General features: G+C 45.5%; 1 protein-coding gene across 1 annotated transcript; it reads left to right on the top strand.

Moving 5' to 3' along the window:
* Window positions 1–277: 277 nt before the first annotated feature.
* On the top strand, window positions 278–12,679 carry LOC306970201 (uncharacterized protein; the record flags this gene model as incomplete). The annotated part of the gene is made up of 8 exons (XM_079566080.1): window positions 278–491; window positions 958–1,096; window positions 2,205–2,347; window positions 2,942–2,994; window positions 4,449–4,573; window positions 7,651–7,758; window positions 8,250–8,459; window positions 12,350–12,679. The coding sequence occupies exons 1-8, from the start codon at window positions 289–291 to the stop codon at window positions 12,677–12,679; spliced, it is 1,311 nt and encodes a 436-aa protein (XP_079422206.1). The 5' UTR covers window positions 278–288.
* Window positions 12,680–13,860: the final 1,181 nt, after the last annotated feature.

The raw sequence follows: 13,860 nt of genomic DNA, 5'->3' as shown, positions 1-13,860 counted from the left end.
TTAGCCTCCACTTAACCTCCTGTTTATCCTCCACTTAGCCTCCACTTAGCTTCCTGTTTATCCTCCACTTAACCTCCACTTAGCTTCCTGTTCATCCTCCATTTCATCTCCTGTTTTGCCTCCTCTTATTCCCCTTTTTATCCTCCATTTAGCCTTCTGTGTAGCCTCCTGTTTAGCCTCCTCTTAGCCTCCTGTTTAATGTGTACGTGTGTACATGTATGTGTGTGTGTGTGTGTGTGTGTGTACGTGTGTACATGTATGTGTGTGTGTTAGGAGCCGCGGGCACAGATGGCGCTCCGGGTGGCGGTGGTCGGAGCGGGCGCGGCGGGGCTCTGTGTGGCGCGGCACGTTCTGTCTAAACCCCAAACCTTCTCTGCTCCTGTGGTGTTCGAGTCCCGACCAACCGTCGGAGGAACCTGGGTCTACGAGGAAAGCACTGGAAACCATGACAACGGGCCACCCATGCACAGCAGCATGTACCGAGACTTACGGTAATCCTCTGCACCCTCTTCCTCCTCTGCACCCTCTTCCTCCTCTATCTCTGCACCCTCTCCTCTTCCTCCTCTGCACCCTCTCCTCTTCCTCCTCTGCACCCTCTCCTCTTCCTCCTCTGCACCCTCTCCTCTTCCTCCTCTGCACCCTCTCTTCTTCCTCCTCTGCACTGTCTCCTCTACCTCCTCTGCACCCTCTCCTCTTCCTCTTCTGCACCGTCTGACCCTCTCCTCTTCCTCTGCACCCTCTCCTCCTCTTCCTCCTCTGCTCCCTCCGACTCTCTCCTCTTCCTCTGCATCCTCGCCCCTCTTCCTCTGCTCCCTCTGACTCTCTCCTCTTCCTCTGCTCCCTCTGACTCTCTCCTCCTCCTCTGCATCCTCGCCCCTCTCCTCTTCCTCTTCGTCTGCATCGTCTGACCCTCTCCTCTTCCTCCTCTGCACCCTCTAACCCTCTCCTGTGATTTAGGACCAATCTCCCCAAGGAGGTGATGATGTTCCCAGATTTCCCGTTTGATCAGGAGTTGGACAGTTTCATCCCGCATCAGGAAGTACTACGGTATCTGGAGAAATACTGCAAGCACTTCAAAATATCACCGCACATCAGAGTAAGAGTACTGCCCAGTACTTTACAAAAGAACATTAAAGAGCATTAAAAGTCTTGAATTCAATTGTGCCACAGTCATGGCCTGAGATGTCTCTACAGTATTAATGAACTAACCCTCACCAAACCAGCACTCCTTTATGTGCATGTTTTAATCTTCACTCAGATATTTCACAAATATACTCAGAAATATACAAACTTTACTTCATTGATCATGATACTAAGATTTCAAACTCAATTTCCAATCAATCAATCAATCAATCAATCAATCAATCAATCAATCAATCAATCAATCAATCAATCAATCAATCAATCAATCAATCAATCAATCAATCAATCAATCAATCAATCAATCAATCAAAGTTTATTTGTATAGCACCTTACAACAACACAAGGAAGACCAAAGTGCTTCACAGACAGTTATTTCTCCAGAAGAAAACAACTATTTCGATATCACAGCAAAAAAAAGAAAAGAAATCATCATTTATTTGATTTTGCGATGTTTTTGAAAAATCATTGTACACATGGTAACACTTTTGTTCCCGCTCTCATTTTTCATGGGGTGAACTCAAAGACATATCGACTCATTTCTCCCCGATATTGTTCCCAAATCCATCTAAATGTGTCAGTGAGCACTTCTCCATCCCCCTCACAGGGGTCGCATATCCAGATGAGTGCGCCTTAAATATTAAAAGGTCTCAACTTATAAAGCGGTTTGACCCAAAACGCTTTACATCAAGGACCCACTCACACATTCACACTCTCATTCATCCACCAATGTGCACAGGGGGGCTAAGTGTAGCTTAACTTAAACCTGCAAACCTTCTGATCATGATCATCCCAGTCGCTTCACACTGGGCTGCAAACCGCCTCAGGGCAGCTGAAGCTCCAACAGAACATCATCTGCAAACAGCAGAGATCAGATCCTGAGCTTCCCAAACCCGGCCCCTGGCTGCGCCTACAAATTGTGTCCATAAAAGTGGAAACAGAACTGGTGACAAAGGGCAGCCCTGGGGGACACCAGCACATTTAATAGTTTTACAAACATCAGAACACATTTGTAGGACAGGGCCACAGGAAAGTGCCTTAAATCCAGTGTTTGTGTATTTCAGTTTAATACAGCAGTGGATCAAGTGTGGCCGGTTGTCAAGGAGACTAGAAACAGGAAGTCGGGAACAGAATGGGAAGTGACATCATCAGACGGTGCCGGGTCGGAGCGGACGGAGAGATTCGACGCAGTGTTTGTCTGTTCTGGGTACAAACGCTTTAGAATTCATTTTCAATTCAAGCACACGAGTCAACTCAATAACACAGTGGTTCATTTACAGACGTGTCAAAGACTTCTCACAGAACACCAGTTTGATGACAGAATCGGTAACAGGGCCTTTGATTGGCTCATTAGATTATTGAACAAGCCAGACAACTTATTGTCTTAGGCCGAATTTGCTCAGAGTTTGGCATTTGGATTCAAATCACTAATGCCTTTAAGAACCATTTTCTGCCAAATCCCAAACTTGTCTCTAGTCTCTGCTCTGCTCGTATGAGGTTTTCTAGTTTTATTTGTGCTAAATATGCCTATTCCTGACAGAATAAGATCCGACGCATTAAAGAATTGGATGGGATCTGAAGCGTTCAGTTCAAAGAGAGGATTTGTTCACATTGTGGAGTCCAGCATGTTGTCCCTGTAGCTCCAGCCTGAAACATGCAGAGGAATGAGAGCTGCTCATGACGGAGGTGTGGACCATAAAAACTACAAACACAAAGACAAGAGTTGCATAGAAAGAATACAATTAACAATGGAATGAATGATAGAATACAAAACACGTCATTTGAGGTTGTGTTGTTTCAGACACTACTCGGAGCCTTACATCCCAGAGATCCCCGGGATACAGCACTTCAGAGGTAACGGAGTGTGGAGGGTTTCTACAGTCGACAGCAGGAGGGGATATTCTTTAAGTGTTATAAAGGATGAACTATGGGACAACTCTTCTAATTTATAAAGTATACTACTATATAAGTATAATATACTATGTATAGATATATACTATACATCTATACAGTTCAGGCCAAAAGTTTGCACACACTTTTGATGTCTTGGCTTTTCTTTATTTTCAACATTACTAACACGCTACGATTGTCATTGAAGGCGTTAAACTATGAATGAACACATGGGATTATGAAGGAAACAAAAACAACTCCCACTATGTTTTATATTCTAAATCATTTCAATTTGCTGTCCTTCATTCTTGGCATTTTCTCCATGAGCTTCATAAGGTCGTCTTCTGAGATAGTTTTCAACTTGTTTGAGAAGTCCAAACCATTTGTGTGCCCACATGGTGAAGCTCACTGAGCAAATGTTCAAAGCCACAGGCGGAGAATTTCAAACATTTGTTTTGTTTAAAACACAATTCCGTATGTGTTCACTCATAAATGAACGGCTTCAGTGAGAATCTACCATAGGAACAGTTTTGAAATGAAAGAAAAAACAAATACATAAAAAAGCATTTCCAAACTGTTGGCCTGTACTGTACATATACATGTAAAAGTATATACAGATAGTATTATACTAGTAAAGTACTATCCAGTAGACTAATCCTGCAGCTTAGATTTGTTTTATAATAGTAATGGGTTGTTATTTACCATCATTTGGTAGTCATTATGTCAGTGGTGGTTTTTATGTTATTGGTCTTTATTGCGTTATCGGTTCCTGCAGGTATAATTATTTTATTGAAAAATATCTCTAGCTGTGAATCCTCTTAAACTCTGATTCCAGGTGAAGCACCAACGCAACAGACAATTCAGAGCAGCCAGCAGAAAGGTTTCAAGTGGTTTATTGCCAAAGACAGGATCGAGTTATGGATAGATGGGGGTCATGGGTTGATTAGGGTGGAGGGATGGTTGCCATGAGGGGAAGAAATGCAGTGGAGACTGAGGGGGTGAGCATCGTAGTGTGGGGAAGCAGGGCAGTGGTGTTTTCTATGGGAAAACAAAGGAGAACACATTACCAAAGGAAATAACATTCAAATATATCTAATACAAGGAGGGTTAACCAAAAGATCAATAAGGACCAATAACAAGGATAAGGGGTGATAACTGGGAAAATACAAACTTCAATGTGGCACTGCTCTACTTGGGAAGGATTCGGAGGCTCCACCAGGCATGCCAGCTCCAGGACAACAATGGCTGCACAGATGTGTTGCTCCCCTAATTATAGACGTGGGGTGGGGCAAGGAGTACACCAAAGGAGGGGCCAAAACAGGGGAATGGGAGGAGTCAAAGGAGGATGAGTAGAGGAGGGGGGATTAGTTCTGTTTCTCCAGTTAGCGGTCTTTGACGTCTGCTGATTGTCTTCCCAGGCGAGCTGCTGCACAGCCACAGTTACCGCAGCCCAGAGCGCTTCCATGGGCGGACCGTGCTCGTGGTGGGGGCCAGAGCCTCGGGGATCGACATCTGTCACGAACTGTCCACCGTGGCAGCCCAGGTACCACCCGAGAACCCATTAACCCTTGGACCCCTTATATAACAAATATGTATGTGTTTTTAGCCTTAGGTTTATTAAACATTGACAAATGTTCAATTATAATGGAAAAAGAACATGTATAAAACAGATTTATAAAACAACGTTGAAGCTTGTGGGATAAAAGGTGTTTGATGTTGCTGCATATGGTCTTCGGTGTCTGAGCTGGTGTGTAATGGAGGCTCTGAGGTATGAAGGTGCAGAGGAGAGGCCATGTCCCGCCTCTCACTCAGACTGGATGTGTTTTTGCTTTGGTGTGTCGTGACGGGGTTCAATCTCACCACATGTGGCTTTATTCTGCATCAACAGGGCAGATGTTTGTTGCTGTCTAGTCATTATTGAGTTCACACCAAGTTCTGGTCGTTCAAACCAGTATGTACTAACACGGGGGGGAAATCCATTTGAGAAGAATTGAGTCTGAGGGCCGCACAAACAATAACTCAAACTTATATCGGAATATAAGTGTAATATATGGGGAGGTCCATAAACAAAAGCTCCAAAATATAAAAATGTTTTGATTGGGAAAATACATTGAGGAGTTTTTTTCATTAAATGAATAATAATGAGCCTGACAGGACTGTGGCCTCATATAAACACTTACACTTATTACACTTTACAAGCCTGTGTCACAAGTCTCTGCTACTCTGTAGTCAACATTCATTCACGCCACACTCCGTGGTAGTAAGCGACTATTGTAGCCACAGCTGCCCAGGGGCAGACTGTCCATTTCCCACTTGCAAGTCACACAATGTGTCGTTTATATCCTGATTTCTTATTATGTCAGTGCCCTCCGCTGGACACCTGTGGAATTCTTTCCTTTTATTCTTTCTTCTTATTAATCTGCCCCCTAGTGGCTGGAGTGAGCATTCTGGTAATAAAAAAAAATCGTAACTCCACACAGGAATGGGCTCGAGACTTACTTTTTTTTTGTCCGGCTTACAAGTTGTGGGCCGGACTGAATCATCAGTGAATCATCGGCCGGCCCGCGGGCCGTATTTTGCCCAGGTCTGTACTAACAGCAACTTTGGATGAAAGCGAGCAACTCTGGCCCAAAATAGTACAAAAATCTGAAATTGTCCCGGGGTGTGTAAACTTTTGAGCACAACAGCACACATATGAAGATTGTGAAATCAATAACCTGTACACAACTAACGAAAAGAGTGGGTGACAGTTCAGAGATAACAGCGCCTGACTGTGAGTGTTAATGGTGTTTATGGGTCTGGCCTGGTCAGGTTCATGTTTATGGACTGATAAACTGGTGTCTGCACACACAGGTTTGACTGACGGGGCACCCATGCTTAAAGAAAAAGGCCAGTTCTGTTTCTCGGGCCAGTGGGATATAAAACAAGTAACACATTAATATCTCACTTTGACGATACCGATACAAAACTTTTTGAATCAAAGTGCCAGTATCGAAGGAACAGCCCGAGAATCCCTGAAATAAAGACATCACTGAATATGGGCAAGAGATGAAGCCTCACAGTTACAGTGGGTTGCTTAAGCATCGACCCCCCTTAACTTTTCGACATTTTTCCACGCTATGGATCATAAACATAAATATATTTCATTTTAATTTTATTTGAAAGAGACACACTAAGTGACACACAATCGTGAAGTGAAATTTATACATGATTTAACATGATTTTTTTTTAATAAATAAAAATCTGAAAGTAGGATGTGCATAAGTACCGGCTCCCCTTTCCTTTTAGTGCAAACAATTGGCTTCAGAAGTTGAATATTTATGTTTATGGTCCATAGAATGGCAAAATGTCGATAAGTTAAAGGGGGGGCGATACTTAAGCAACCCACTGTAGTATCCTGTCAACGCCCCTAACCAGGGCTGGACTGGCAGAAAAAATCAGCCCGGGACTTTTGGGTCAAGACCGGCCCTCTAAAAAAAACAGTCATATTCAATACAATAGTCGAGGTGATGAACAAAACAATGAGCCCTTGGCTTGAACTAAAACAGTATAAGCTACGAATCGAGGACAATAGCTGCTGTTGTTTCTGCCGAATTCAAGCTAACCCCTCATAGCACTCCACACTTTAATCTAGTCATTTACAATTTGATGGAACTTTTGTAAAATGACTTAACAATCTTAAAATGTGTGTTCCGTTAGTGAAGTTCCTCTCGCGACTGCAACACAAATAAACTTCTCAAAACCAAACAAATGATCAAACTGTAGATTGAGACAATTTAGACACCACAGAGTCAGAGAGGTGTGGAGTGAAAATAGAAATCCTATAAAGGCCAAAGCATTGTAAATCCTTTCAATGGAAACTAGAAGATTTCCAAACTGCACTAATGACGAAGGACAAGACGGAGTCACCTGACAACTCCCAGCATGCACTTCTTTGCAAACATTTGTCTAAAATGTATAAAAAAATGGAGGTCTAAGGTTCTGTGGGTCCTGGAGGGAGTTACAATAAACTATTTCCTCTTATATTCACAATGTGAGGGGCATGAGTGTTATGTCCCAGAGGCCCATTGCTCATTATACCAGATTATCTGTGAACCATAACTCAAGAAAGTATATCACCAGAGAGGTATAAAAGGTGTCACATCCCTCTAGTGGAAGAGTGGTGTAATTGCATCATGTAATGATAGAGATTCTAATGGCTTTTCCCACTAATTGTGGGCCGGTGTGAGGTATAACGGGCCTTATCTCGATCTGACTGGCCCAACTGGCCCAAAAGTACATCGGCCCAACGGGAAAACTCCCGAATCTCCTGATGGCCAGTCCAGCCCTGCCCCAACGTTAAAAGTTTTTCATTCAAGCTTTAACTGACCTTGAAAAGTTAAGTGCTGTACACATTGCGGCCACTTGATGGTGCCACAGACACGTGCCTATATATACACACTGTCACATTAGTCTCTATTCCCAAATGTAAAATGTTTCAAAATGTGAATGGAATGTGATTTCTGTAGTAGCTCCACATGCGTTGACTGCAGTGACAGAACACGCTGACATGGCCATTGTGAGGACCATTATCTCAAGCTATTAAATTCAACTCTGTGTGTGTGTGTGTGTGTTGTGCAGGTATTCCTGAGTCACCGTCAGTCACCTCTGACCTTCCCTCTGCCCCCGAACCTCCAGCAGACCCCACCCATCCACAGCATTCAGCAGGACGGCACAGTCCTACTGCAGGTCCGGCTCTTCCCTCCATCCTGTAAAAAACTGTAGAGCCGTGAGAGCCTTTTCTCATCGCACGTTTGTCATTACACTCTGTCAACATCTCCACTTAACTACACAGACACTTGTACAGTGCCATAAGGTGCATCTTTGTAAATGTCTTCATTGGACACTAGAGGTCAAAGGTTTGGGGTCACCCAGACCAGTTCAATAGTTTCTCTAATCAGCACAGCAGCAGCAGTTCTAGCATGAGGGTTTTCTAATCATCAATGAGCTTTTGTACCATTAGAACCTCTGCACACCTATGGAGGTATTCCATTTCCAGCTACAATAGGCATTCACAACATTCACAATGTCTAGGCTGTATTTCTGATTTATTTAATGTTCTCCTCAATGAAAAAACCTGTGCTTTTCTTTAAAAAATAAGGACATTTTAAGTGTAGTGTATATTTTTTGCCCAAATACTTTCTGTCCAATCATTTTGTTGATGACTTGGTCTCTTTCAGGGCGGCAGAGTGGTCAGCCCAGACGTACTTCTCCTGTGTACGGGCTATGAATTCAATTTCCCGTTCCTGTCCGGGCTAGAGCTGGGCGTCCGGATCGAGCCACAGTTTGTGGGACCGCTGTACCGTCACGTGCTGCCGCCATCTTTCCCCTCCATCTTCTTCATCGGCCTCTGCCAGCAGATCTGCCCCTTCCCCCACTTCCACTGCCAGGTACTACTACTGCAATACAATTACTACCACGACTACAGCCAGCAAATCTGCCCCTTCCCCCACTTCCACTGCCAGGTACTACTACTGCAATACTATTACTACCACAACTACAGCCAACAGATCTGCCACTTCCACTGCCAGGTACTACTACTGCAATACAATTACTACTACGACTACAGCCAACAGATCTGCCCCTTCCCCCACTTCCACTGCCAGGTACTACTACTGCAATACAATTACTACCACGACTACAGCCAACAGATCTGCCCCTTCCCCCACTTCCACTGCCAGGTACTACTACTGCAATACTATTACTACCACGACTACAGCCAGCAGATCTGCCCCTTCCCCCACTTCCACTGCCAGGTACTACTACTGCAATACTATTACTACCACAACTACAGCCAACAGATCTGCCACTTCCACTGCCAGGTACTACTACTGCAATACTATTACTACCACAACTACAGCCAACAGATCTGCCACTTCCACTGCCAGGTACTACTACTGCAATACTATTACTACCACAACTACAGCCAACAGATCTGCCACTTCCACTGCCAGGTACTACTACTGCAATACTATTACTACCACGACAATTTACATTGCAGAGCTGATCAATGAATCAATCATTTTGACATTTTATTTCAATATTATTCAAATTGTTTCAATAATTTTTTACTCGGCCTTGGAAATGAAGTATATTGAGAGGATGAAAAGGCTTTGTGGTCTGGACTAAAGCCTGTGGAGGTCCGGATCTGGACCCAGGTCCACCAGGTGGTCCACCTGGCATAGTGGGATGTGTGCACTATTGGCTTCAGCTGTATGTGAGCTCTCTTAGCCTCTATAGCAACATTCTCTTCTCTGGTTTGGTGCAAAGCGATTTATTCCTAAAGCAGGTCTTAGGAAATCCTGGTTTCACTCCTCTCAGTGGGACTGGGTGGACTATTCTTTTCCTTTTACTTTGAATGAATTAACGTTACTATAAAATGATGCCCTTATATTTGCTAGGTCATATTAGGCCATATTAGTTCTGACCTTTGGATGATTATAGTCTATAATCTTAGTGAAACTGCTCTATTCAGACTTAAAGCCCTGTTTGGGACCAAAAGAGCTTGATTTCATGTTTTTGTCATCAGTCTCTTTCATTAAAGGTTATTACTCTCCAGGGGCAGGAGATTGTTTGTGTTTGGCTTGAGGTTCCCCCCCCCAGACCCCCCCATGTATTCTGTCGCCGAGAAATCTAACATTATTATCCCCCCCACCCCAATGTTTAGACGAAAGTCACGCCCTTGGTCATGAGGATGAAATAAACCTCTGCTCAAACGTGTCGTCATGGTTGCCAGGTCTGTGTTCATCCCGCAGAATCAGTGGGTCACAGTCTGTCCCTGAAAAGATTTCTCTCAGCTTTTTAGCCCGAGATCATGTTTCTTTACTGTGTTTACCTGAATGCACATGTGACTGTGAGTTTCAGGAGCACCAGTCCCTCCAGGATTTCACAGCATTTGTTGCTAAAAGCTTGATTTCATGGCCCTTTTTTTTTTTTCAAGTTGCGATGAAAAGTTGTGTTTCTCTTCTGCTTTAAACAATAAATGTTTACATCCAAATCAGGCTTCTCTGGGGAGTAAGAAAAGACTTAAATTAGGCATTGTTTTAGAAAGATGTATCATCTGCAAAGGTGTGCGCTCCGGGGGAAAGAACTTCCTTCCTCTGCATTTTGACATATATTTAAATATTTACTGTAGACCGGAGAAGCAATCTACAGTAAATGTGTTGCCAAATAAAGGTCCAGTAGCAGAGAAACAAAACTGGGACAAAGAGCAGGAGGAACACAGACCGGAGTGAGTGAGAGGAGGCGGGGCCTCAGTCTGAATAACTTAAACCTGTGGAGGCGCTGACTCCACTTCCTACGCGCAAATATTCAAAGTAAAATGAATTGTAGTAGTTGTGGGAAAGTTTCAGCCTTTTGGAAAAGTTGCAATGCTGCACTGTATATACTGTGTATATCTATATCTATATCTATATCTATATATATATATATATATATATATATATATATATATTACACTGCTCACAAAAACTTAGGGCACACTCAAAAAACACAATGTAACTCCAAGTCAGTCAAATTTCTGTGATATCAGACTGTCCAGTTAGGAAGCCACGCTTATTGTGAATCAGTTTCACTTGGTGTTGTGGAAATTAAACAGACAGAGGTGGAAATGAGAGGCAATTAGCAAGATCACTCCAAAAGAGGAATGGTTTTGCAGGTGGTGACCACAGACCATTTCCCTGTCTTCATCCTTTGGACCGTATTTTTGGAACACTTTTGCATTTGTCCAGTGTTCTCACCACTAGAGGCATCATGAGGAGCATCTACAACCCACAGAAGCTGCTCAGGGAGTGATGCTCATCCAAAATGGCACGTCCATTCGTGCTGTGGCAAGAAGGTTTGCTGTGTCTCCCAGCGCAGTGTCCAGAGCATGGAGGAGATACCAGGAGACAGGCCAGTACACCAGGAGACCTGGGGGGGGCCGACCGAGGTCAACAACCCAGCAGCAGGACCGCTATCTGCTCATTTGTGCACGGAGAAACAGGAGAAGCACTGCCCGAGCCCTACAAAATGACCTCCAGAGGGCCACAAATGTGCATGTTGGACCTCAAACGGTCAGAAAGCGACTCCATGAGGGGGGTATGAGGGCCCGACGTCCACAAGTTGGGCCGGCGCTTACTGCCCAACACCGTGCAGCCTGATTGGCATTTGCCCGAGAACACAGCGATTGGCAGATTGGCCAATGGTGCCCTGTGCTCTTCACGGATGAGAGCAGGTTCACCCTGAGCACATGTGACAGACGTGACAGAGTCTGGAGACGCCCTGGAGAACGTTCTGCTGCTGCAACATCATCCAGCATGACCGGTTTGGTGGTGGGTCAGTGATGGTCTGGGGAGGCATTTCATTGGAGGGCCGCACAGCCCTCCATGTGCGAGCCAGAGGTTCCCTGACTGGCATTGGGGACCGGGATGAGATCCTCAGACCTATTGTAAGACCATATGCTGGTGCTGTGGGCCCTGGGTTCCTTCTGATGCCTGATAATGCCAGGCCACATGTGGCAAGAGTGTGTCAGCAGGTCCTGCATGATGAAGGTATTGATGTTCTGGACTGGCCTGCCCGTTCCCCAGACTTAAATCCAATAGATACATCTGGGACATCATGTCTCGGTCCATCCATCAACGCCACGTGGCACCACAGACTGTCCAGGAGCTACTGATGCTCTAATCCAGGTCTGGGAGGAGATCCCTCAGGAGGACATCCGTGGTGTCATCAGGAGCATGCCCAGGCGTTGTAGGGAGTGCATTCAGGCACGTGGAGGCCACACACACGACTGAGGATGATACAGACTTGTTTGGAGGAATTTCTACAGAATTTGGATCAACCAGAGACCTGATTTGTCACTTTGATTTTGACTATAATTTTGGATCCAGACCTCCAGGGGCTGAGAATTTGATTTCCATTTATCATTCTTATGTTATTTTGTTCTCAACACATTGCCCTACACTATGAAAAAAGATTTTCATCCGAAAAATCCAATTGATTGACATCTAGGATGTGTTTTTTGAGTGTGCCCTAAGTTTTTGTGAGCAGTGTGTATATATATATATATATATATATATATATATATTTATATATATATATATATATATATATATATATATATATATTTATATATATATATTTATATATATATGTGTGTATGTAAGTATGTATGTATGTATGTATACTTTTCTTTTATTGATTACTTTTACTAATTACTGAAATGGACACTTATTGATTGAAAATCATTTATGCAGTATCTGTGAGTAAAATAATGCTTGTCTTGTGTGGGTCTCCTTAGGTGCAGTACTGCCTGTCAGTTTTAGATGGCGCCGTTTCCTTGCCCTCGCTGGAGCAGATGGAGCGCGAGTCTCGCTCGTGGCTAGAGGACAGACTTGCACAAGGAGTACCACAGCGCCACGTGCTGCGCCTGGAGCGGGAACAGTGGGAGTACTGCCGCGCGTTAGCGTCCGACGCTAACGTTAGCCCCATCAGCCCTGCCGTGCGCTCGCTGTACGAGGAGGTGTGGAGGCAGAGGAGAGAGCACCCCCTGCTGTACCGGAGCATCAACTACAGGTTGCTCGGTGAAGACAAGTGGGAGAGGAGGGAGGGAGGAGAGGTGAGGGGATAAGGGAGGGAGGAGAGGTGAACGGGAGGGAGGGAGGAGAGGTGAGGGGATAAGGGAGGAGAGATGAAAGGGAGGGAAGGAGGAGAGGTGAGGGGATAAGGGAGGAGATATGAAAGGGAGGGAGGGAGGGAGGGAGGAGAGATGAAAGGGAGGGAGGAGAGGTGAGGGGATAAGGGAGGAGAGGTGAAAGGGAGGGAGGAGAGGTGAGGGGATAAGGGAGGAGAGGTGAAAGGGAGGGAGGAGAGGTGAGGGGATAAGGGAGGAGATATGAAAGGGAGGGAGGGAGGGAGGGAGGGAGGGAGGGAGGAGAGATGAACGGGAGGGAGGAGAGGTGAGGGGATAAGGGAGGAGAGATGAAAGGGAGGGAGGGAGGGAGAGGTGAGGGGATAAGGGAGGAGAGATGAAACGGAGGGAGGGAGATGAAAGGGAGGGAGGGAGGGAGGGAGGGAGGGAGGAGAGATGAACGGGAGGGAGGAGAGATGAGGGGATAAGGGAGGAGAGATGAAAGGGAGGGAGGGAGGGAGAGGTGAGGGGATAAGGGAGGAGAGATGAAAGGGAGGGAGGGAGGGAGGGAGGAGAGATGAACGGGAGGGAGGAGAGGTGAGGGGATAAGGGAGGAGATATGAAAGGGAGGGAGGGAGGAGAGATGAAAGGGAGGGAGGAGAGGTGAGGGGATAAGGGAGGAGAGATGAAAGGGAGGGAGGGAGGGAGAGGTGAGGGGATAAGGGAGGAGAGATGAAAGGGAGGGAGGGAGGGAGAGGTGAGGGGATAAGGGAGGAGAGATGAAACGGAGGGAGGGAGATGAAAGGCAGGGAGGGGGAGAGATGAAAGGGAGGGAGGGAGGAGAGATGAAAGGGAGGGAGGGAGGGAGGGAGGAAAGATGAAAGGGAGGGAGGGAGGAGAGATGAAAGGGAGGGAGGGAGGAGAGATGAAAGGGAGGGGGAGAGATGAAAGGGAGGGAGGGAGGAGAGGGATTAAGGGAGGAGATGAAGGGGAGCGAGGGGAAGAGATGAGAGAGGGAGGAAGGGAGAGGAGAGGAGCGAGGGGGATAGATGGAGGAAGTGAGGAGAGATGAAAGGGAGGGTGGGGGAGAGAGGAGAGGGAAAGAGGAGAGATGAGCACCTGAGGTTCAGTCCTGTTTAATTTGTGCATGTATTATTACAATAAAGCAGAAGTGATGATTT

This window comes from Gobius niger, assembly GCF_951799975.1.
Source record: "Gobius niger genome assembly, chromosome: 11".
Classification (NCBI taxonomy): domain Eukaryota; kingdom Metazoa; phylum Chordata; class Actinopteri; order Gobiiformes; family Gobiidae; genus Gobius; species Gobius niger.
Note: the sequence above shows the minus strand (reverse complement) of the source record. Positions and strands in the feature narration are given on the sequence as shown.